The following is a 27,219-nucleotide window of genomic DNA, read 5'->3' on the forward strand; positions in this document are numbered from 1 at the left end:
CTGTGATGATGTAATCACAATCACCACACTCTAGATGTACCTCTATCTGACTGTGATGATGTAATCACAATCACCACACTCTAGATGTACCTCTATCTGACTGTGATGATGTAATCACAATCACTACACTCTAGATGTACCTCTATCTGACTGTGATGATTTAATCACAATCACTTCACTCTAGATGTACCTCTATCTGACTGTGATGATTTAATCACAATCACTACACTCTAGATGTACCTCTATCTGACTGTGATGATTTAATCACAATCACTACACTCTAGATGTACCTCTATCTGACTGTGATGATGTAATCACAATCACTACACTCTAGATGTACCTCTGTCTGACTGTGATGATTTAATCACAATCACTACACTCTAGATGTACCTCTGTCTGACTGTGATGATTTAATCACAATCACTACATTATAGATGTACCTCTATCTGACTGTGATGATTTAATCACAATCACTACATTATAGATGTACCTCTATCTGACTGTGATGATTTAATCACAATCACTACAACCTAGATGTACCTCTATCTGACTGTGATGATTTAATCACAATCACTACACTTTAGATGTACCTCTATCTGACTGTGATGATTTAATCACAATCACTACACTCTAGATGTACCTCTATCTGACTGTGATGATTTAATCACAATCACTACACTCTAGATGTACCTCTATCTGACTGTGATGATGTAATCACAATCACCACACTCTAGATGTACCTCTATCTGACTGTGATGATGTAATCACAATCACTACACTATAGATGTACCTCTATCTGACTGTGATGATTTAATCACAATCACTACACTCTAGATGTACCTCTATCTGACTGTGATGATTTAATCACAATCACTACACTCTAGATGTACCTCTATCTGACTGTGATGATTTAATCACAATCACTACACTCTAGATGTACCTCTATCTGACTGTGATGATGTAATCACAATCACCACACTCTAGATGTACCTCTATCTGACTGTGATGATGTAATCACAATCACTACACTATAGATGTACCTCTATCTGACTGTGATGATTTAATCACAATCACTTCACTCTAGATGTACCTCTATCTGACTGTGATGATTTAATCACAATCACTACACCCTAGATGTACCTCTATCTGACTGTGATGATTTAATCACAATCACTACAACCTAGATGTACCTCTATCTGACTGTGATGATTTAATCACAATCACTACACTCTAGATGTACCTCTATCTGACTGTGATGATTTAATCACAATCACTACACCCTAGATGTACCTCTATCTGACAGTGATGATGTAATCACAATCACTACACTCTAGATGTACCTTATCTGACAGTGATGATTTAATCACAATCACTACACCCTAGATGTACCTCTGTCTGACAGTGATGATGTAATCACAATCACCTCACCCTAGATGTACCTCTATCTGACTTTGATGATTTAATCACAATCACTACACTCTAGATGTACCTCTATCTGACTGTGATGATTTAATCACAATCACTACATTCTAGATGTACCTCTATCTGACTGTGATGATTTAATCACAATCATTACACTCTAGATGTACCTCTATCTGACTGTGATGATTTAATCACAATCACTACACTCTAGATGTACCTCATTGATGATTATGATATTAATCACAATCACTACAACCTAGATGTACCTCTATCTGACTGTGATGATTAATAGCAAATACCAGACTAGGATGATTAATCACGGACGGACAGATACGAGACCGACGGAATACAACAACAGGACATTACAGACGTGACTTAGATACGACAGTCACAAGAACTACGGACAGTGATCAGATTAATTCACCATCACTACACCGAATACCATGGACTGGAGATTAATCACATACAGACAGGAATGCCTCTATGACTGTGATGATTAATCACAATCAACACTTAGATGTACCCTGACGATTAAGATGATCAAATCACACAAGACAGAATCAACCTAGGACAGTATCACATCAGCACTGAGAATATACTAACTAGTGACCATATCAAGGATGTCTTACGACTAGATACAACACACTAGATGTACGTCGACAGTGAGAAATACACAATCACTAACCAGATGTACTACTTCGGATTAATACATAAATCACAGACAACTAGATATGACTCTATGAGTGGAGAATACAACACACACATAGAATCACTGAATGTGAGGATATACACACAATCAATACATAAATGTACCTCATGGACTGATGATTAATCACAATCATGATTAATGTCCCATCTGACGTATATTGTAATCACATCGAAATAACAGACTAGGAATTACAATATACATGATTTCAAGGAAAATACAGACAGGACAGGAAATTAGACAGGAACAGGACAAATACGGACAGGACAGGAAATACAGACCGGACAGGAAATACAGACAGGACAGGAAATACAGACAGGACAGGAAATACGGACAGGACAGGAAATACAGACAGGACAGGAAATACAGACAGGACAGGAAATACAGACAGGACAGGAAATACAGACAGGACAGGAAATACAAACAGAACAGAAAATAAAGACAGGACAGGAAATACAGATATGACAGGAAATACAAACAGGACAGGAAATACAGATAGGACAGAAAATACAGGACAGGACAGGAAATACAGACAGGACAGGAAATACGGACAGGACAGGAAATACAGACAGGACAGGAAATACAAAAAGGACAGGAAATACAGACAGGACAGGAAATACAGACAGGACAGGAAATACCGACAGGACAGGAAATACAAACAGAACAGAAAATAAAGACAGGACAGGAAATACAGATAGGACAGGAAATACAAACAGGACAGGAAATACAGACAGGACAGGAAATACAGACAGGGAAATACAGACAGACAGATGAAAACAACAGGACAGGATCAATACAGAGGACAGGAAGAATACAGACAGGACAGGAAATACAGAGACAGGAAGAAAACACAGGATACAGGACAGGAATCAGGACAGAACAAGACAGAAAAACAAGATAGAGAAATGACAGAAACAGGAAATACACGGCGGAAGAAAACAGACAAGGTACAGAGAAGAATACAGGACAGGACAGTGGAAAAGCAAGAAGGACAGCAGGAAATAACAGACAGGCAGGGGATAACAGGAATTAACAGGACAGGAATACGAACAATCAGACAGGACAGGAATCACAGACAGGACAGGAATATAGACAGGGACAGGAAATACAGACAGGACAGGAAATAACGGACAGGACAGGAATAAGACAGGCGAGGAGGAAATACGACAGGCAGGAAATACAGACAGGCAGGAAATCGTATCAGGACGAATACAGGACAGAAGGAAATACAGACAGGGCAGGAAATACACAGGACAGGAAAACAGACAGGGCAGGAAATACAGGACAGAAAAGACAGGAAAATAAAGACAGGATACAGGACAGAATACAGAAGAGCAGGAAATACAGACAGGACAGGAAATACAGACGCAGGACAGAAAAATACAGACAGGACAGGAAATACAGACAGGACAGGAAATAACAGGACAGGAAATACAGACAGGACAGGAAATACAGACAGGACAGGAAATACAGACAGGACAGGAAATACGGAAAGGACAGGAAATACAGACAGGACAGGAAATACAGACAGGACAGGAAATACAGACAGGACAGGAAATACAAACAGGACAGGAAATACAGATAGGACAGGAAATACAGACAGGACAGGAAATACAGACAGGACAGAAAATACAGACAGGACAGGAAATACAGACAGGACAGGAAATACAGATAGGACAGGACAGTAAATACAGACCGGACAGGAAATACAGACAGGACAGGAAATACAGACCGGACAGGAAATACAGACAGGACAGGAAATATAGACAGGACAGGAATTACAGACAGGACAGGAAATACAGACAGGGCAGGAAATACGGACAGGACAGGAAATACAGACAGGACAGGAAATAAAGACAGGACAGGAAATACAAACAGGACAGGAAATACGGACAGGACAGGAAATACAGACAGGACAGGAAATACGGACAGGACAGGAAATACAGACAAGACAGGAAATACAGACAGGACAGGAAATACAGATAGGACAGGACAGTAAATACAGACCGGACAGGAAATACAGACAGGACAGGAAATACAGACCGGACAGGAAATACAGACAGGACAGGAAATATAGACAGGACAGGAATTACAGACAGGACAGGAAATACAGACAGGGCAGGAAATACGGACAGGACAGGAAATACAGACAGGACAGGAAATAAAGACAGGACAGGAAATACAAACAGGACAGGAAATACGGACAGGACAGGAAATACAGACAGGACAGGAAATACGGACAGGACAGGAAATACAGACAAGACAGGAAATACAGACAGGACAGGAAATACAGACAAGACAGGAAATACGGACAGGACAGGAAATACGGACAGGACAGGAAATACAGACAGGACAGGAAATACAAAAAGGACAGGAAATACAGACAGGACAGGAAATACAGACAGGACAGGAAATACAGACAGGACAGGAAATACAGACAGGACAGGAAATACGGACAGGACAGGAAATACGGACAGGACAGGAAATACAGACAGGACAGGAAATACGGACAGGGCAGGAAATACGGACAGGACAGGAAATACAGACAGGGCAGGAAATACGGACAGGACAGGAAATACAGACAGGACGGGAAATACAAACAGGGCAGAATATACAGACAGGGCAGGAAATACAGACAGGACAGGAAATACAGACAGGACAGGAAATACAGACAGGACAGGAAATACAGACAGGACAGGAAATACAGGACAGGACAGGAAATGCACACCGAACAGGAAATACAAACCGGAGAGGAAATACAGACAGTACAGGAAATACAGACAAGACAGGAAATACAGACAGGACAGGAATTACAGACAGGACAGGAAATACAGACAGGACAGGAAATACAGACAGGACAGGAAATACAGACAAGACAGGAAATACAGACAGGACAGGAAATACAGACAAGACAGGAAATACAGACAAGACAGGAAATACAGACAGGACAGGAAATACAGTTTGCGCACGTGAACAATCCTTGTTGTTTTTGTTTCTGTGTCCTATTTCCAATTAATAAAAAAAACACAATGCAACGGTAGATATTGGTCTGAGGAATGAAATATAAACTTGCCGTATTAATACCATGAACAGCAAACGTACCAGTACAAAATCTATGGTACAGTGGTGTTTCATAGCTTCGACTTTGTATTGTTTACCCAGCGGAGGTCGGTAGCCGATTGTATTTGAGATCGTTGATTGACTATAGCCTGCTAGTATTCCCATCATCACACACCTGTCCGCTCCAGCCGCCAGCCCGCAGGATATCGTACCTGTAAGTACACCTTTCTTTGATAGATTGCAGTTTCCATATTCCTGACATTTTGTAGATATCTTTGTTACACGTTATTTGCTACTTGATCTGATTTTCATTGATAATGTTTAAAACATCAGCTTTCATAAGAGTTGCGTCAAATGTGACACAGCGACGCCATCACATTATTTCAACAGCAATGCCGCTTTGTAAAAGAAAAATACCTCTGAAAGTATCACGATCAGGATTAATCCACGGAACAGATTAAACGCTTTTTAGTGTAGTAATTTATGCAATATAAATTCTACTTTAATAATACCAATTCAAAATATGATATTCAACATTCAGGGTTAGGTGTCATGAACTGTGTTCAGTATATTGGTGTTAATGTCTTCTCTTTAGACACATTCATATACATCAGAGTTAAGAACTTGCTATCATGTTTACATTGAGGAATGCAACTAAGAAGTGCAAAATCCATGCTACCGGACATGTTGTAGTACTTGTTGTAGTGCCGATGAGAACATATATACATAACATGTATTTAAAAAAAATTATCTGTAGGATGAACCACGTAAACACCTCCATCCTCCATTATTTGATATTAATCACAATCACTAGAACCTAGATGTACCTCTATCTGACTGTGATGATTTAATCACAATCACTACACTCTAGATGTACCTCTATCTGACTGTGATGATTTAATCACAATCACTACACTAGATGTACCTCTATCTGACTGTGATGATTTAATCACAATCACTACACTCTAGATGTACCTCTATCTGACTGTGATGATTTAATCACAATCACTACACTCTAGATGTACCTCTATCTGACTGTGATGATTTAATCACAATCACTACACTCTAGATGTACCCCTATCTGACTGTGATGATTTAATCACAATCACCACACTCTAGATGTACCTCTATCTGACTGTGATGATTTAATCACAATCACTACACTCTAGATGTACCTCTATCTGACTGCGATGATTTAATCACAATCATTACACTCTAGATGTACCTCTATCTGACAGTGATGATGTAATCACAAACACTATACTCTAGATGTACCTCTATCTGACTGTGATGATTTAATCACAATCACTACACTCTAGATGTACCTCTATCTGACTGTGATGATTTAATCACAATCACTACACCCCAGATGTACCCCTATCTGACTGTGATGATTTAATCACAATCACCACACTCTAGATGTACCTCTATCTGACTGTGATGATTTAACCACAATCACTACATTCTAGATGTACCTTTATTTGACAGTGATGATTTAATCATAATCACTACACTCTAGATGTACCTCTATCTGACTGTGATGATTTAATCACAATCACTACACTCTAGATGTACCTCTATCTGACTGTGATGATGTAATCACAATCACTACACTCTAGATGTACCTCTATCTGACTGTGATGATGTAATCACAATCACCACACTCTAGATGTACCTCTATCTGACTGTGATGATGTAATCACAATCACTACACTCTAGATGTACCTCTATCTGACTGTGATGATTTAATCACAATCACTACACTCTAGATGTACCTCTATCTGACTGTGATGATTTAATCACAATCACTACACTCTAGATGTACCTCTATCTGACTGTGATGATTTAATCACAATCACTACACTCTAGATGTACCTCTATCTGACTGTGATGATGTAATCACAATCACTACACTCTAGATGTACCTCTGTCTGACTGTGATGATTTAATCACAATCACTACACTCTAGATGTACCTCTGTCTGACTGTGATGATTTAATCACAATCACTACATTATAGATGTACCTCTATCTGACTGTGATGATTTAATCACAATCACTACATTATAGATGTACCTCTATCTGACTGTGATGATTTAATCACAATCACTACACTCTAGATGTACCTCTATCTGACTGTGATGATTTAATCACAATCACTACACTCTAGATGTACCTCTATCTGACTGTGATGATTTAATCACAATCACTACACTCTAGATGTACCTCTATCTGACTGTGATGATGTAATCACAATCACCACACTCTAGATGTACCTCTATCTGACTGTGATGATGTAATCACAATCACTACACTATAGATGTACCTCTATCTGACTGTGATGATTTAATCACAATCACTACACTCTAGATGTACCTCTATCTGACTGTGATGATTTAATCACAATCACTACACTCTAGATGTACCTCTATCTGACTGTGATGATTTAATCACAATCACCACACTCTAGATGTACCTCTATCTGACTGTGATGATGTAATCACAATCACCACACTCTAGATGTACCTCTATCTGACTGTGATGATGTAATCACAATCACTACACTATAGATGTACCTCTATCTGACTGTGATGATTTAATCACAATCACTTCACTCTAGATGTACCTCTATCTGACTGTGATGATTTAATCACAATCACTACACTCGAGATGTACCTTTATCTGACTGTGATGATTTAATCACAATCACTACAACCTAGATGTACCTCTATCTGACTGTGATGATTTAATCACAATCACTACACTCTAGATGTACCTCTATCTGACTGTGATGATTTAATCACAATCACTACACCCTAGATGTACCTCTATCTGACAGTGATGATGTAATCACAATCACTACACTCTAGATGTACCTTATCTGACAGTGATGATTTAATCACAATCACTACACCCTAGATGTACCTCTGTCTGACAGTGATGATGTAATCACAATCACCTCACCCTAGATGTACCTCTATCTGACTTTGATGATTTAATCACAATCACTACACTCTAGATGTACCTCTATCTGACTGTGATGATTTAATCACAATCACTACATTCTAGATGTACCTCTATCTGACTGTGATGATTTAATCACAATCATTACACTCTAGATGTACCCCTATCTGACTGTGATGATTTAATCACAATCACTACACTCTAGATGTACCTCTATCTGACTGTGATGATGTAATCACAATCACTACACCCTAGATGTACCTCTATCTGACTGTGATGATTTAATCACAATCACTACAACCTAGATGTACCTCTATCTGACTGTGATGATTTAATCACAATCACTACACTCCCGGTGTACCTCTATCTGACAGTGATGATGTAATCACAATCACTACACTCTAGATGCACCTCTATCTGACAGTGATGATGTAATCACAATCACTAGACCCCAGATGTTCCTCTTTCTGACTGTGATGATTTAATCACAATCACTACACCCTAGATGTAGTACCTATATCTGACAGTGATGATGTAATCACAATCACTACACTCTAGATGTACCTCTATCTGACTGTGATGATGTAATCACAATCACTACACTAGATGTACCTCTATCTGACAGTGATGATGTAATCACAATCACTACACTCTAGATGTACCTCTATCTGACTGTGATGATTTAATCATAATCACCACACTCTAGATGTACCTCTATCTGACTGTGATGATTTAATCATAATCACCACACTCTAGATGTACCTCTATCTAACAGTGATGATGTAATCACAATCACTACACCCTAGATGTACCTCTATCTGACTGTGATGATTTAATCACAATCACTACACCCTAGATGTACCTCTATCTGACTGTGATGATTTAATCACAATCACTACACCCCAGATGTTCCTCTATCTGACTGTGATGATTTAATCACAATCACTACACTCTAGATGTACCTCTATCTGACTGTGATGATTTAATCACAATCACTACACTCTAGATGTACCTCTATCTGACAGTGATGATTTAATCACAATCACTACACTCCCGATGTACCTCTATCTGACAGTGATGATGTAATCACAATCACTACACCCTAGATGTACCTCTATCTGACTGTGATGATTTAATCACAATCACTACACTAGATGTACCTCTATCTGACTGTGATGATTTAATCACAATCACTACACACTAGATGTACCTCTATCTGACTGTGATGATTTAATCACAATCACTACAACCTAGATGTACCTCTATCTGACTGATTTTTATTTTGATGCATGGTGAGTTATCAGACCTATACATATATCTTTACAGATATGATACATTTGATTTGAGGACAATCTTGTAATGGTGCCATAATCCAAAACCTCTCAATTTTTCATCCATATAGTATAGCAATGTAACAATGATTGCTACAATCTATATACTGGAAACAGACAAATATTTATCTAAATCCACCACTACATTTGATTATCTGCTAAATTCTCTCTTTCTTAACTATCGGAACTGTGAAAATCAGAATGCAGTGACCATGACCGGTTTAAAAACTCATTGGTAGATGACCGGTGGCTGATAAGCCAATATGGCCATTGTGGTCTGTATCACCTGAGTGGAGAGAATCTGGTCATGGATTCTGGATTCAATGCTTTAAAAATGTACATTTTGGAAAACATGGTGAATACACCATTTCATACATTGTAACAATCATTAAATGAAACTTTTTATGTTTTATACTTAAACTATTCAACTTTGAAATTTCAAAAGAGCCATATGTACCATGAGGTATACAATAGAGACGGTGGTTTATACAGGTAGATTCTGTGACAAGAAGCATGTGTCCGGGAGTATATGATACATTGTACATGGTGATTCTACAGAAGTTTAAGAGCTTTTCATTAATCCAATTAAAACTCTATCCCAACCCTATCAACCAAAAGGAAGCCAAAAAATTTAGTTTTACGTTTGAAAATGCCCGCATTACTAAAGGCGTTATATAACAATAGTATTAAACACAAATTTCTGGTTTTGCACACATACATAATTTATTGCATACATATACAAAAATATTACACCAACTTTTTTTGCACACAAAGCTTGAAATAATGAACACACATTATGCCATAGATATTTGCTTTCACACATAAATTACATTTATTGAATTTTGCACCTTCGCTATAATGCTGTGTTACATGTTGTTGAAATTGGTTTGTATAGACTTTCATTTATTTAGTATTGATTTTAACATCTTATTCGTGACGTCTCCTGTGCTCCACTCTGTCACCTTCTACAAACAATGACAAAATAGTTTAGTGATGAAGACGTCACACGGAGAATCAAATACTGGCTGGGAAATACGAACGTGCTATACAGCAGTAAAATGTGTTAAACAAGTAGTTATTCTTTTCAAAATTAAATGAAATGCGACCATTGTGTATCGACCCCGTTGTTCGTATTGATTGAAGAACAATGTTTTATGTTTAAAGTATTCATGTTAAAAGCATTGAGTCCCTAATAATGATCACCATTGCGGTAAGGTAAAATCACTAATATGAAACGATTGTATCTAGAATCTAAAAGCCTAAGATCACTGCCGCATCCGATAGGGAATGGTCTTTTCAAGATGGTGGGCCATCATGATCAGAGAATATAGGACACTTTAAGCTACGAAATCACTGATTTATAAGAACAATCTGACTGAGACAACTACAAAGGGTAAATCAGAAATAGTTAAGATTTATATCTCAACATTAAACAGATGATGTTTTTTTCATAAACAACTGTAAAATTCTTCGCAAAATTTGGGCGAGCTGTAAAACTCGTCATCGAAGCGTAATTCGTTTTGAATTATCCTAATGAGAATCTCACTAAAACTATCGTTTGTGATCATATTGACCCGCCATCTTGAAAAGACCATTCCTTAACATGTACACGACAGCTAACATTCATTCTTATCATATCTTATAAATTCTTCTGGTTTTGATTCAAAACACGATACCCGAGATACCTACAACCATGCTGGGTACATAGTGCGTAGGGAGTACGAACGTTATATACCGTCATTTCCCGTGTATTGTCTGCCGGCAATACGACTTAAAACTTAACAAGAAATATCTTTAAAAAAGATAAACGGCATAGTTTTAATGCTGGTGGTTATAATGTAAAACTACTGGTGAAATAAATTAACGAGCTACGATGTAATTAATAAATGCGTAGTTTCAGCAGGGATAACAAAATTATATCAGTTTGAATCATTTTGGTGATAATAAGACTGCAAATGTGTCATTTGAATAGATGCATCCACTTATTCAGCTTGCATTCAATTTAAAAGGGACATCACTGTAAAAACGTTGCAATTTTCACTGAATGTACGCGTTTTGTTCCTTTCCAGTTATGTTTCTGTGCTGTTCCAATGTTCACAGTCAATCCCTATGTCCAGCTTGACCACTCGATTTAGTTGGGAATCCCCCTCTAAATTTAGCGCGGAAATTATTTTTAGATCATTACGTGACTGTTTTGAAATCGTGGCAACACAAACACACGATAGTTTACAAGGCGATATCTATATTCCATCTGGGTTAGTTGGATAACGATATTATACACAGTGGTTTAAATGTTAAATAACACGTTCTGTATATATTACGGCACACATATTTATGTGTAAATACCGAGTTTGTGTAAATATTACCGAGATTATCATGACTTACTATCAAACAATCAAGCAGAATACGAGCGGCGTCCGTATTACTGTTGTTTTCATGTTTGAACTGTTACAATCTATTGTACTGCTTCCCCAGTTTAATTCTCGGATTGTGTTTGACCCATTTTCCTATTATTCTCTTCATTGCGGAAGCTGTTATCGTTTTCACCCCCAGTCGATTCACATTGGAAACCATTTTTGTTTCCATGTGTTTTAGTTTGTTGTGCGCATGCGTGTATCGCATATGTCACAAAATTTGCATATTCAGAGTGATAACATTTTAATAATTGATAATTGATGTTTTTATGTACATACATCATCGAATTCGAATGGTCATTGTTCAGAAGGTTATTTTTTTTAAAAGATATACCCAATAATATGATAAAAAATACAAAATAAATATTGGTTTACCGTGAGGTCCCTTTAACTTTGCTTCGTTTTTAACTGTATATCTGCATTTTGCATTGACCGCTACATTGACCAATCACATACTTCATCTTAACCAGAACGCCACCTGTCGCGTCATATCCGGGGCCAAAAGAAAATTAGACGGCTATGCCGAAAACACGCCGTTGTGGGCTATCTGATGAAATGTTTTCCAAGAAGCATACAAACTATTTTGATGTGTTTCCCTGTGTACTAACAGGTGTCGACAATGCTGTTCACATCCGAAATGTGAATAGCAATATATTAATGTTCACGTACCAAGGCAATGTACTAGAATGCATGTTCTCTGTGAGAGCTAAACGCATACAGCGGATGTTTCCCGTGATAGTGAGAGCTACATTTAAACACATATAGTGGGTGTTTCCCGAGATAGTGAGAGATCAACGCTTATAGCGGGTGTTTCCCGTGATAGTGAGGGCTAAACAGATACAGCCGGTGTTTCCCATGATATTGAGAGCTAAACGCATACAGCGGGGGTTTCCCGTGATAGTGAGAACTAAACACACACAGCGGGAGTTTCCCGTGATAGTGAGAGCTAAACGGATACAGCCGGTGTTTCCCGTGATAGTGAGAGATCAACGATTATAGCGGGCGTTTCCCGTGATATTGAGAACTAAACACATATAGTGGGAGTTTCCCGTGATAGTTAGAGCTCAACGCAAACAGCGGGTGTTTTCTGTGATATTGAGAACTAAACACATACAGCGGGAGTTTCCCGTGATAGCGAGAGCTAAACGCATACAGCGGGTGTTTTCTGTGATAGTGAGAGCTAAACAAATACTGCAGAGGTTAAATAATCAGGCAATACACAGGAAATCATGGTAGTATTAAGATAGCCTTTTTTAATTGTTTTAGAAGGAAATTCCTATACCTTTGATCTAATCAGATAAAGACACAGTGATTAGCCAACCATTTTATTCCTTATAATAGTGTGACATTATAGTGTATATTACAACCGGATATTGACCATCAAATGTGACATAGTTGAGCATATTTTGCTAAGTGCAACATCAGGAAATGATGACCATCAAACAGGTATATATACGAAAGGTCTCACAAAGGTCTAATCAAAGCTTCTTGGTATATCGATCACTAACCTTAGCGAACACAAATTGGCATCACAACTACACATCTATTTATAGTAACAATACCAATTACTAACTTCAGGGAACACAAATGGATACCACAACTACACATCTATTTATAGTACCTATATTAATCACTGACCTTAGGGAACACAAATGGACATCACAACTACATATCTATTTATAGTAACAATACCAATCACTGACCTTAGGGAACACAAATGGACATCACAACTACATATCTATTTATAGTAACTATACCAACCACTAACCTTAGGGAACACAGCTGGTTATGACGTCTGGCTACGATAAGCTGTACCATAGTTGAGGCAAAGGAAAGCATTCCCCTTTGTAAATCCTCAACAATCATATGCCAGGAAGCCACTGGACGTTTTTGTCACCCCTGAAATAAATATATAGACCAACTATTTTGACAAGATAGATATTTCGTGGAAGGTCCTATATACGGTTCGGTATAAACATCCAATCATATACATTAAAGATTGGAGAGGTAGGTTACATTAAACCGTAAACAAGGGGTGGGCCTAAATATGTTATTATTTATCGGCTCTTACTTCCCGTTGGAATACCAAAAGGTATCGTTTTAGGACCAAAACATTCCCGTAAGAGACATCATCTCATCATCGGGGAACAGTAGTGCTAACAAATACCATCTAACGGAAGAGTCTTGTAAAGACAATCAAGTAGTCTGTACTATCACAACAACTTGGTCTAGGCAAGACACTATTAATAAGGAAAACGGTGGAGGTTATTACACGGACAAAGCCCTAATACAACAATGCTTTTACGACAAAAAAATATTTTGGGTTTTTATCGGTTGAACCCTGTTGAGCACTCGTTTGTGTCAATATAGTCGGTTGTATTTGAAGTTGTATTTTCCTGATCTAACATAAAATTTTGGTTGGAATATGTAGAAATCCAACCGTATTTGACCGATTGATGTCGACCTTTTCTAAAATTATGCGAATTTCTCCCTGGTATTTCATTGGTTCATTTTACGATAAGAATTCTCCACCGGAAAACTTGTCACATGTCCCACTACTTATAGTATACTACACAAAGCCCCTCCCACAGAAACCTTGTTACATGTCATTGTGACACCACTTATAGTATACTACACAAAGCCCCTCCCACAGAAACCTTGTTACATGTCAGTGTGACACCACTTATAGTATACTACACAAAGCCCCTCCCACAGAAACCTTGTTACATGTCAGTGTGACACCACTTATAGTATACTACACAAAACCCCTCCCACAGAAACCTTGTTACATGTCATTGTGACAACACTTATAGTATACTACACAAAACCCCTCCCACAGAAACCTTGTTACATGTCATTGTGACAACACTTATAGTATACTACACAAAGCCCCTCCCACAGAAACCTTGTTACATGTCATTGTGACACCACTTATAGTATACTACACAAGGTCCCTCCCACAGAAACCTTGTTACATGTCATTGTGACAACACTTATAGTATACTACACAAAGCCCCTCCCACAGAAATCTTGTTACATGTCATTGTGACACCACTTATAGTATACTACACAAGGTCCCTCCCTCAGAAACCTTGTTACATGTAATTGTGACACAACTTAGAGTATATTACGAAAAACCCCTCCCCACAAACATTGTTACATGTTCCTGTGTGTAGACAATATCATTGTGATAGATATGCTCTATCAAAGTTATAGTGTATTATAGCATTTCAAAATGATTATACTGGCTATTTATACCATAACCTCTTAATTTTTTTACACAAAAACAATGTGTAGCGGACTTGTTTCTACTGACGCCTCACGACAATAACAAATTGTAATCAATAGCCATCATAATGGACAATAAAGCGTGCGAACAGGAAGGGTAGCCATCGTCCTCGATACCTTACGTGTTACGTTCACTTTTGTTCTCTGCACCCCTGTCTTGGTAAAAATGAAGATTCAGTCACCACTGGATGATACCTACCTACATAGTTTGATCCTTTGATCTCGAGGCTGCCATACCGTTACATTGACTAGCTTTGAACTTGGTTATTACTCCTCTGTGATCTTCAAGAGAAATTATCGGCTTAGTGATTGGTTAGGTTTTTTTCCTGCCACCAATCAAAGAACTAGATGCGTGCTTTTGATTTGCCACACGACGTATTCCATGGTTACATGTAGCTAACGTAGGCCCTGCCGTATCGAGGACGAGTACCACTTGTAACATATTCCATGGTTACATGTAGCTAACCTAGGCCCTGCCGTATCGAGGACGAGTACCACTTGTAACATTTCCATGGTTACATGTAGCTAACGTAGGCCCTGCCGTATCGAGGATGAGTACCACTTGTAAGGGGAACAGTATCAAAACATAAAATTTTCTGAGCTACGAAAAATAAAATCAAGTTGTGAAGGAAATTAATTCAACGATAACAGGTGGTAATATACACTCCAAATAATATACCATAAGACCAGGTATTTCGGGAGAGTAAGCGTCTTCTCCTTTACCTACTAATAGAGCACATGTTTAAGTCGGGCGTTTTAGCCTCATGTTTAGATAAGCGTCTGTTGGGTATATTGAATTTCCGTCTGTCCACAGATATTTCTCGTGCTGTAATATGAAAATTGTTCAACTGATCTTTACCAAACTTTGAACACATGATAGACTAGTGCCCTAGTTGTGCTTTTTCTGTTAATAGATTTCCATTTTTGATATTTGTCTGTTACTGTGGAAGCAAATAAAGCAATCAGAGATACCACATTTACTGTTGGCAAGCATTTCCGGGTTACGATCTGAAAACGGTTCAAGTGATCTCTGCCAAATTCTGCAAACTGACTGGTGCCCTAATTGTGCTGTCACTTAGTGCGAAATATCATTTTACCACATATAGTTTACTCTGTTACTAAGGAACGATTTCCCCCATGTCAGAAAGCCTCATGTTTACACAGATTTGTAGAAATCATTAAAAGGCACGTTTATATTTACGGGATCATGGTTAATCTTATAAATCTGATCGTATGTAGTCAAATATTTTAGTTCAGATGGATGTTACGAGTTATGATTAGCCAAACGCTTAAAACCCGGATAAATGATGTGTCTCGTTCCAGAACGTGTCATTGCTCAAATGTCAGCGATAAAGATGGCATAAAGAGACCTGATCTGACGCGTTATATCCTTAGTTAAATTGAAATGACAATTTATAGATATCGGTCCGGTCAACAATCCTTGAATAATTACGCTATATAATTGATAACATATCGATTTGTTATAGCGTATGTTCGTGATTCGTCCATGTTGTTCCAATATGTACCTAACAGAACTGTTGGCGTTGGAGAGTTAATGAATATCGCAAAGGCAGGAAACATCGGAAGTGAAGTGAAGTTCATGTATACGGAATTATTTTCGGTTGAGCACCTTAATCGATTTATAATTAGAAGATCGGTTGTTTTTACAGAAAATATCACCACCTGATCGAGGATACGTGTTAAATGGCGAGATTCATGTTATTTATGGCGTTGATACTTCTGGGAATAGGAGGGACCCTTTCGAATACATACAGGATCGGTGAGTATTTTACTCGGTCAATGACCAGCCAGATTTTTATCTGTGTATATACGCGTAATAATATAATTGTATTTGATATAATTTATAATTAACAGCGGTTGTTTTACATTTGATATATCGGGACAGACATATGTCCCTATTAGTAGTGTTGTACCTCTTCACACACTGGAATAATATAATATAATATAATATAATATAATATAATATAATATACATTTCAGTTATTTGCGAAATATGGTTTATATTTATGCATCTTTACGAAAAAAATAACATTTTAATTCGGGATATAAGTTTTTTTCTGTGACTTTGTATACATCCAACACTGGTTTTCAGCCGTTCTGTATCATAAAGACAAACCACCCGTGTCCACGACCAACACGACATTTGTAGCAGGAACGGACGACAGCCTAACGTTCAGCAACACGTCTTTACTCTATATTGAGGTTCTACAGCACAACATACTGGATGTCTCCAGAAAAGGTAATATAGCCTGGAATTGGAACCTACACTGTATGACGTCTGTATCAGTGTGACCTACACTGTATGACACGTCTGTATCATTGTGACCTACATTGTAACGACACGTCTGTATCATTGTGACCTACACTGTAACGACACGTCTGTATCAGTGTGACCTATACTGTAACGACACGTCTGTATCAGTGTGACCTATACTGTAACGACACGTCTGTATCAGTGTGACCTATACTGTAACGACACGTCTGTATCAGTGTGACCTACACTGTATGTCACGTCTGTATCAGTGTGACCTACACTGTAACGACACGTCTGTATCAGTGTGACCTATACTGTAACGACACGTCTGTATCAGTGTGACCTACACTGTATGTCACGTCTGTATCAGTGTGACCTACACTGTAACGACACGTGTGTATCAGTGTGACCTGCACTGTATGTCACGTGTGTATCAGTGTGACCTACACTGTATGTCACGTCTGTATCAGTGTGACCTACACTGTATGTCACGTCTGTATCAGTGTGACCTACACTGTAAACTCACGTCTGTATCAGTGTGACCTATACTGTAACGACATGTCTGTTTCAGTGTGACCTACACTGTATGTCACGTCTGTATCAGTGTGACCTACACTGTAACGACACGTCTGTATCAGTGTGACCTACACTGTATGTCACGTCTGTATCAGTGTGACCTACACTATAACGACACATCTGTATCAGTGTGACCTACACTGTATGTCACGTCTGTATCAGTGTGACCTACACTGTATGTCACGTCTGTATCAGTGTGACCTACACTGTAACGTCATGTCTGTATCAGTGTGACCTACACTCTATGTCACGTCTGTATCAGTGTGACCTACACTCTATGTCACGTCTTTATCAGTGTGACATACACTTTATGTCACGTCTGTATCAGTGTGACCTACACTTAATGTCACGTCTGTTTCAGTTTGACATACACTGTAACAAGTCTGTATCAGTGTGACCTACACTGTATGTCACGTCTTTATCAGTGTGACCTATACTGTAACGACACGTCTGTATCAGTGTGACCTACACTGTAACGACACGTGTGTATCAGTGTGACCTACACAGTATGTCACGTATATATCAGTGTGACCTATGTGTATGTCACGTCTGTATCAGTGTGACCTACAGTGTATGTCACGTCTGTATCAGTGTGACCTAAACTGTAATGTCACGTCTGTATCAGTGTGACCTACACTGTATGACACGTCTGTATCAGTGTGACCTACACTATATGACGTCTGTATCAGTGTGACCCACACTGAATGACACGTCTGTATCAGTGTGACCTATACTGTATGACACGTCTGTATCAGTGTGACCTACACAGTATGTCACGTATATATCAGTGTGGCCTACACTGTATGACACGTCTGTATCAGTGTGACCTACAGTGTATGTCACGTCTGTATCAGTGTGACCTACACTGTACGTCACGTCTGTATCAGTGTGACCTACACTGTACGTCACGTCTGTATCAGTGTGACCTACAGTGTATGACACGTCTGTATCAGTGTGTCCTACAGTGTATGACACGTCTGCATCAGTGTGACCTACAGTGTATGTCACGTCTGTATCAGTGTGACCTACACTGTATGTCACGTCTGTATCAGTGTGACCTACACTGTAACGACACGTTTGCATCAGTGTGACCTACACTGTTACGACACGTTAGGCACGTTAAAAAAACTATTTGAGATAATTCGACATGTTAAGATAATAGTCATCAAATAATAAGCATGAAAAACAAATACAACAGTAAAAGAACTAGTTGCAGACAAAGAGTAACTGGCCATGTGTTTTATCTTCCTTTTTCAGTTTGTAAACATCTAGACGACGGCGGAGTTGGTTTCGTAAGTTTACTAGACTGTCCTTCAACAAGATATATGGACTATTACACAGCAAGACTTGAAATTCCAAGCTTATTATACGCGACAGAGCCGTGCGACCCCGAGGTACACAAGTCAACGTACCCCACCATCAAAATGCTCCCCGACTGTTACACTCTCAATAGAGCTGTGACGAGTGTTGTTAAAGCACAGACCTGGCCGGAAGTCACCATTTTGTACGATTCCATTTACAGTAAGTCTTGAGTATCAACTATGTTTTGACCACTAAATTGATACCGTTCAAATTACATGTACATTGAAAATATTCAAAACAATTTTTTTTAAATATTGAAAATATATCTGTGTCTCTCTTACTAACCAGATTCTCGATGTATGCAGAATTTATTGATGGAGATTTCCAAACTTCTGACACACTCTCGTCTAATAAGGATTACAAACACTACCGACATCGTACATGTGATACCTACCAACCAAGGACCGGAAGGCCTGAATTTGATTGTCATTGTATCGGAGGACATACTTGATGATCTCCTACAAAAGGTGTGTACTCCGATGTCATTGAATCTGATAAGTAATATCTCAAACTAAGTGGCCCACACCCTCCCACATCAATTTGTCTTATTGGGTCGTTATGTTCTATTGGATAGTTATTATAGATAGGAAATATGATATAAATTTGCTATATCTCACCTGAATGCCGTAAGAGGTGACTTATTGTTAGAACCACTGTAGAGGTGGGGGATGGCTACTTGGAGGGTCGTCAGTTTATGGACATTGGATAGCCCTATAATAAGGTATGCATTATAACACTACATGATGATCGTTGGAGGCCACTAAAAACGGGTCCCTTGATAAGTGTCTTCTGTCTTCTGCTATGAGGAGATTGAAGACCAGAAGTGATATGATTACCCAATTGCAGCACTTTCAATATTTGTTCTTCCACTTTCTTTCCTTTCTTACTTTTCTTTTGTTTAAATTCTAATTACTTGTGGTACCGGTTTAACATGTATGAACATATTTTGTAGCAATTAAAAAAAATCCCCATCGTCTAAAATTACAAACTTGATTCAATTAGCGGTAAATGCGTCCCCTCTGTATTTAACATATATTCAGGCTCTTTTTTATTTTCCTGACTTCTGTTTTGCTATTCTACAGTTTTGATCCGTAACATCACTGACAAGCCTTAGGTCTGTATGGGCAGTTTTATCTACAGGTGACGTTAATTTGTCTTTGGTACAATCCTTCTGTTGGTGTTACATTGACACCTACCCTCATTCCACATAAGCTCTGTCCGAATTGACATTACATTTTGTTATCTAGGCGTACGAAAGTGGAATGCTTGGCCCGAACTTTTTCTGGTTGGTTGTGGAGAGTAGTCCAACCCTGTGCTGGGAGCCTTCTGTACAACTGTCACAGAGTCATCTCATAGTGTTGCGGAGAAAGAAGAGTCTGATGGAGACGAGTGATCATTGTCAAAAGGGGAAGGTAAACACAATGATGTTACACGCGTTTGTAAAATGAAGAATTAACACTGCTATCACCTTTAGTGGGAAAATTTTTATCATTCTTTTAGTGGATGAGTTCACCAGGAATGATGTGGTATGTTAAATGTCAGTTTCCATGGTGGAGGAACGTTTTCCTCTCTGATTAATATTTTTAGTGACACTCTATATCTCGGATTTAAAGTGTAAGAACCAGTGTGGTTTGTATTTTTATTCACAATTGATTTAATTTTGGAGCTATTATGTGTGTTAATAATTCCACGAAAAAAACCCTATTATAACTTTCTAAAATGTGAACATGATTACACTGAAACAGGCCATTTTTTTCTTGTGCGAAACCTCTTTAGACTGTGAGTTTTAATGATATGACGACATAGTGAAATCGCTACCAGAAACACAAAGAACGATATTGTTAATATATTTCGTCATATATCAGTTAAGTATAGAATGTTTTGAACAGCATTCAACAGCAATGCTCACCTTGTAGATGTATCATGATATTAGTTATAACTTTGATGTTTTTGTGATAAGACACCTTTTATTTATCTAATACTTCTATCAAAATAAAGCAATCAAAAATCAAATCGGTAGATAAATGGTATTTTATTAGAACATGTCCATTGTTTTAGATAAGCTCTGCCTTCATTGAGGAAGCAAATGTCATATTAAGTCGGGCTTTCACCAGAGGACATGTCAACGGCACGGAAAGATACTCGGGAAGTAATTCGACAAGTTGCGAGGAATTGAAAATGTCGCCTTCTCCGTGGATGCGGACAGTACGCTCCCACCTATACGAGGTACGTGACGGGGGGTACTGATAACTGATGGAAGTAGATGATCATTAATTCACAACAGGGGGTATACTAGGATAATGAGGTGTTGATGTCTCAAATATTAGAGGAGAGTGTATATAACACAAGATATTAACACCTTCAATACCTATTGAGTTATGAAACAGTGAAGCCAAAAATGAATTCAACTATGTCGTACAGTACGTCCATCTCGGATTTGTTTAAAAGGCCCATAGCTATATTAAGGTACTTTTGGGGAAAAAACAGCTATAGATAACAAAATGAAATCAAAAATAATACAAAGGCAATATTCGTCAAAGAAAAATGAAATTTGTATGAATTTCATTATTTTTTTTGTTTTTCCCAATGTCACATTTTGTGGCTTAGAAATTCCCAATTCAATGGACCCTGACCCCAGTTGTAGAAAAGTCCCTGCAGATGTTTAGTTTTATTATGATTTGAATGTCGTTACATAAGTCATAAACATCATTTTCTGCGATTTGGTAACAGTCAAATAAATTATATATAATGTGTATTAAGGCATATTGATAAGATAAATCTTGTCGACCGTAAGACTACTCAACCTGAGGACGATAGTGAACATCTAACCAATCCTTCAGTAAAACCAACAATGAAGTTCAGTGTTACACCAGACTTATCCTACCATGAGAATAAAAACCTGTGTTCTTCCTTTGTTTCCCATTTCAGCACATTTATCGCATATGGAGTATAATTCCTCATCAACTAGGGTACTTTAATAACACAATATTACAAAACATTAAATTAACAATTTTATGTATTACAGATAAACAATACAAGGATAACAGCTGATACCCGGAACTTCGATAGTAATGGCTTTCTAAACTCGGTCGAATACCACATGTTTAGTACTGCTGATCGGAGGAATAGTTCCTTAGTTGCAACCTGGGACAATATCAAGGGATTCCAAATGAAAGACGCCTTATTTTATTTGAATGAGTTTATGGACTTCGGAAACCGCACACTTCTTATTGCAACACAGGAGGTACGTAAAAAGGAGGGTGTAGTGAAACTTTTGTATTTTTATATAGACTACCATGCCACATTAAAATGTCAAAGATAATTATGCTATATCATACAGTGTACTTTAAGAACTATCTTTAAAAATCAAAATCATTACTTCTCTGCTGTGAAAATACATACATGTACATTTTCTTAAGGTAGTACTATCAGGCGGCATATTGTTTCTTGTAGGCTAAACCTTTTACGATTCGCTCCGTGAATAACGGCACGGTTACTTTCACTGGATTTTGCTTGGACATATTGGACGAACTTGCGATGAGGTTTAACTTCAGGTGAGGTGTTTCATTTCGTCCGTCACGATGGCATTAATACGTGTCAAGTTTTACGTTTACTGGATATCATGTCTCCTTTATGCCACACATTAAACTACGATATTTTGTCCTGCTTCAGATACACCCTCGTAGAACCCCGTGACGGCCTTTGGGGAGGACCTAATACGGACGGCACTTGGAATGGTATGGTTGGCATGGTTATGAAAGGGGTATGTGTTAAAAATCCTATATTTAACAAATTAAACCTTTCGAGTAAAAACATTTTAAAACGTTTTGTCGCTTAAATAGCTGTTACTGATATACTTGGTTGAATATGTTTTCAAGCCTAAGATATCAAAATTGCTTGTTGTTCACAGGAAGTCGCATTTGCAATAGGACCGTTCACTATCACATCCCTACGAGAGCGTGTTATTGACTTTACCAAGCCTTTCATGGAGGATGGAGCAGGTATCCTGACCACTCGGCCGGACGCCGACTCTGACAAGTTCTTCCGGATAATCCGGCCGTTCGCTCTGCCAGTGTGGGGCTGTATCGCCATTGCCATCGTTTGTGTGGGTTTTTTGTTGTTTATTGTGAACAGACTCAGTCCATATACGGCGTACAACCGGCAAGACAAGGAGTCGTCTCCAGAAGAGGTCAGCTTAACAAGCAACATGTGGCTGGTGTTTGGAACATTCGTCAACCAAGGTAGTTGTCATTTCATTATAACAACATTTTTTTGCAGTCCAACGTCGGCAATTTAAGCATTATACAAAGATGATTTAGCTAAGATGACGATACGATTTGCTAGTTTAAAGTGAGTGTCATTGATATAATCATATAAATAGATAGTCGATCACCGAGCTAATTACACTCTATTGCCGACAGGAGGAGTGACCTACCCGACAGCCATTTCCGGTCGATGTATTGTGGGGTTTTGGTGGGTGTTCACCATTCTCATCACCTCCACCTATACTGCCAATCTCGCTGCCTTCCTTACTGTTACCATAGCCGTGAAACCAATCAACAGTCTCAACGAACTTGCCGCTCACGAGCAGATCAAACCTCTTGTGAAGGCAGGAACCAACCTTTACTCCCTTTTCCAGGTATGTACATTGTATAGATTATGTTATACAGCGTAGAAACGACTACTATCAAGGATTCATTTTACAAAGACGAGCGATAATCACCTTTAACTGTTTTTGCGATATAAAGTATGTCTTATGTCGTGGAATATAACGAATACACAACTACATCACACAGCTGTTTCGTTCTTCGTTTCAAAAGTGTGGAAACCCAGACGGATATTTAGGAAAATCAAATGGTATTTTTTTTATGATATTACGATATTACCGGGCCACTTAGAGATTTAGACTATATCATGTTGGGTAAACTTAATGAAGCTTTGGTCAATACAAGGAGAGTTATGAGCTCCTTCTTTTAATGTATGTTTTTATACATACATATACATACCTTAGGGCAGTTTCGCCACTCCGGCCATATATACATATCAAATACTGATATATTCACCGAAATCCAATCATTTCTCTCACTTGCAGAGCATGAGGGTTTCATTCTTCTGTAGAATATTATTTTAAAAACTAGACATTACCAAATGTCAATTGGTTCTTGTCCACAGACTGCCGATTCTGGTATTTACAAGACAATATGGAACAGGATGGGTGATATGCCTGTGGTCAAGAGTACGAACGACGCACTTGACTTTGTCCGAAATTCGGACACGGCCTATATGACTGACCGTTCCCAGTTAGAATATCACGTCTTGAGTGACTGCAAAACATATGCATTAGCCGACGAAATATTCAACACAGCTGGCTATGGATTCGTGGTGCCGGAACATGCTCCTTACCTGGATTGCTTTAACTACAAGTAATTAGTTTTAATAATTACCTTCGTTTGTGTGTGCATGTTAGGTATATGTAGGGCAGGTTCAGGCAAACGGTGTTCGATAATTTCTGACTGTTAACGGAACGTATAGTGTGACAGCTTCCTTTAGATGAGTAGGGATAACAAGGATGTTGTTATAGCTGGGTACCTCAGATCAATCAAACACCGCCAGAATTCACGTCTTAATGGCTATAAGAATTAATCATCTCGTGACATTAACAGGATGGATTTCTAACCTAAACCTTTGATGAATTTCGTTCAATTACCGACTCATTTTCGAAATTGCATAATCTGTATGAGACTCGTTACAATCACTAGCAGTAACCTGATTGGTCCACGTGCGAGATAAAATTGTTTTCCTATCATATATAAATGGAGATACATCATTAACAGACGGATAAACAGGTGTGATTTAATTATCTTCGTTAAATATTAACGAAACGCTAAATAAGTGGTGGTGTAGCTATGTTTAGAGGTACGATTGGAAAACATGCCCCAATAAAATTATATATAGATATTTTGAGGTACGAATGTTAAATTGTTCCTTTAATGATACACAATAGTTTGTAGTTATGGATGCTTACATGTCCCTACAATGATGTTTAGATGTTTGTAAGTACGGTGTTAACATTCGACAGTAATGATCTACAGTAATCAGAGGAACGTGTAAAACATATTCCAGTCACTGTTCCAAATGTTGGCGAAATTCATTTTATATATATTTTTGCAGTATCATGCGTATGCAAGAGGCGGGACTGATAGAGAAATGGCGACAGGTATGGTGGCCCCGTTCTGACCAGTGCTCTGTCTCGGATCGAACCAGTTCAGCTACAGCGTTGGGTATCGACAGTTTGGCCGGGCCGTTCTTGGTCTACGTTTGTATCGCAGCCTTGTCATTTGTTTGCCTCCTGTTTGAGATATGCCTGAAGCGACGGGCGTACGTAAAACAGAGGAAAATGCCAAAACTTGATAACACTCAGATAAATAATGGTCTCGGCAACGGAACGGTCAATAATGGGTTTGAATTTGACTAACATGCTTACATTAGGAGGGGCCGCGGTGGCCGAGTGGTAAGGTGTCCCGACACTTTAACACTAGCCCTCCACCTCTGGGTTGCGAGTTCGAAACCTACGTGCAGGGCAGTTGCCAGGTACTGACTGTAGGCCGGTGTTTTTTCTCCGGATACTCCGGCTTTCCTCCATCTCCAAACCTGGCACGTCCTTAAATGACCCAGGCTGTTAATAGGACGTTAAACAAAATCAAACCAAACCAAACCAAGGTTACATTAGCCTATGTTCAAATGTGTTCACTACAAGGACGTGTGATCCACCCGTGGCAGTTGATGCGATGTTTTCTTGACCAATAAAAATCAATATAAATTGTTGAGACGTTGTTTGTGATTAATTAATACCTTAGTAGACTCGGGAACTGTGACATTAATGGCCATCTAAATAGCAAATCCAGTGATATTTTGAAAAGCCTATAAATCCCAACTATGGACCAATTTAACAGAAGTAACTTGATCAATGTTAGCATACATCTTGGCTAACAATGGGTTATAGAAATGTGTGATTATAACAGCATTGCTATTTTGGGGTTGGATAATTTGTGCGACTTATAATTATTCTCTGCTATATTTTAACATACGGTAATTCTACAGAAGAAACTTTTAGTATCTACAGTAAATTATTGATGATGTTGAGAAACTTCATGTCCAGACAAACATTTTGGTATATTACATGACTAGTTTGATGCAAATTTGTAGGTTTAAATTCAACATAATTCTCCTATATAGATAGATTTTTTATGTCATCTGCCCCAAAAGGTCAGGATGACCTATAGCCATCGTGTTCCGTCCGTCGTCGTCCGCCGTGCGTAAGGCTTTTTTTTTATTTTAAAACGCTACTCCATCTTTACCCTCGGGTGGATTACAATGTGAAACATCATTGAGGGAGGGCGGTCATATTTTATATAAATAAGGCTGGTGTAACCCCTGAGGCATGAGGGGCGGGGACCCAAAAGGGGAACTTTGGTGAATTTTGCTTTAGTGGATTACAATCAAATTTAAAGTGAAACATCGTTGGAGGAGGGAAATCATATTTTATATAAATTAGTCTACTAGTGTGACCAATAGGGCCCGATTGGTAGGCCCCAAAGGGAAATTTTGCTGTGATTTAATTTGCTTTAAAACGCTTCTTCTATACTTACTATTCAGTGGATTACAACCAAATTACAACCAAAATTTGTGTGAAACATAAGGGGATGGCAATCATGATTTATATAAACGAGGCTGTTGTGATCCCTGGGGACAGAAGAGTGAGGCCCCAAAAGGGATACTTCTCCAAACTTAAAGTTTGCGTTAAAACGCTACTCCTTAATGC

At 38.4% G+C, this 27,219-nt stretch overlaps 2 protein-coding genes across 2 annotated transcripts in view; both read left to right on the forward strand.

The window, feature by feature from the left end:
- Positions 1-5,356: 5,356 nt before the first annotated feature.
- The window catches only part of LOC117329091, a 52,998-nt gene continuing 31,135 nt past the window's right edge, over positions 5,357-27,219 (forward strand). Inside the window, exon 1 of the mRNA XM_033886854.1 lies at positions 5,357-5,402. The gene's annotated coding sequence lies outside the window, so the exon portion shown is untranslated. The remainder of the gene's footprint in view (positions 5,403-27,219) is intronic.
- Positions 16,661-26,024, forward strand: LOC117325207 (glutamate receptor ionotropic, delta-1-like). Its single transcript, XM_033881288.1, has 13 exons — positions 16,661-16,964; positions 17,298-17,444; positions 19,293-19,556; positions 19,686-19,864; positions 20,645-20,809; positions 21,456-21,623; positions 22,423-22,641; positions 22,851-22,951; positions 23,070-23,160; positions 23,308-23,638; positions 23,819-24,036; positions 24,570-24,820; positions 25,569-26,024. Exons 1-13 carry the CDS (start codon positions 16,889-16,891, stop codon positions 25,870-25,872), a joined length of 2,514 nt encoding a protein of 837 aa, XP_033737179.1. The 5' UTR covers positions 16,661-16,888; the 3' UTR covers positions 25,873-26,024.

This window comes from Pecten maximus, chromosome 1, assembly GCF_902652985.1.
Source record: "Pecten maximus chromosome 1, xPecMax1.1, whole genome shotgun sequence".
NCBI lineage: Eukaryota > Metazoa > Mollusca > Bivalvia > Pectinida > Pectinidae > Pecten > Pecten maximus.

Coding starts and splice junctions, on each gene's coding strand:
- LOC117325207 (XM_033881288.1), top strand. CDS start 16,889: ATGGCGAGATTCATGTTATTTATGGCGTTGATACTTCTGGGAATAGGA. Junction 22,642..22,850: donor TTCTTATTGCAACACAGGAG/GTACGTAAAAAG, acceptor TGTTTCTTGTAG/GCTAAACCTTTTACGATTCG. Junction 23,161..23,307: donor TTGGCATGGTTATGAAAGGG/GTATGTGTTAAA, acceptor TGTTGTTCACAG/GAAGTCGCATTTGCAATAGG.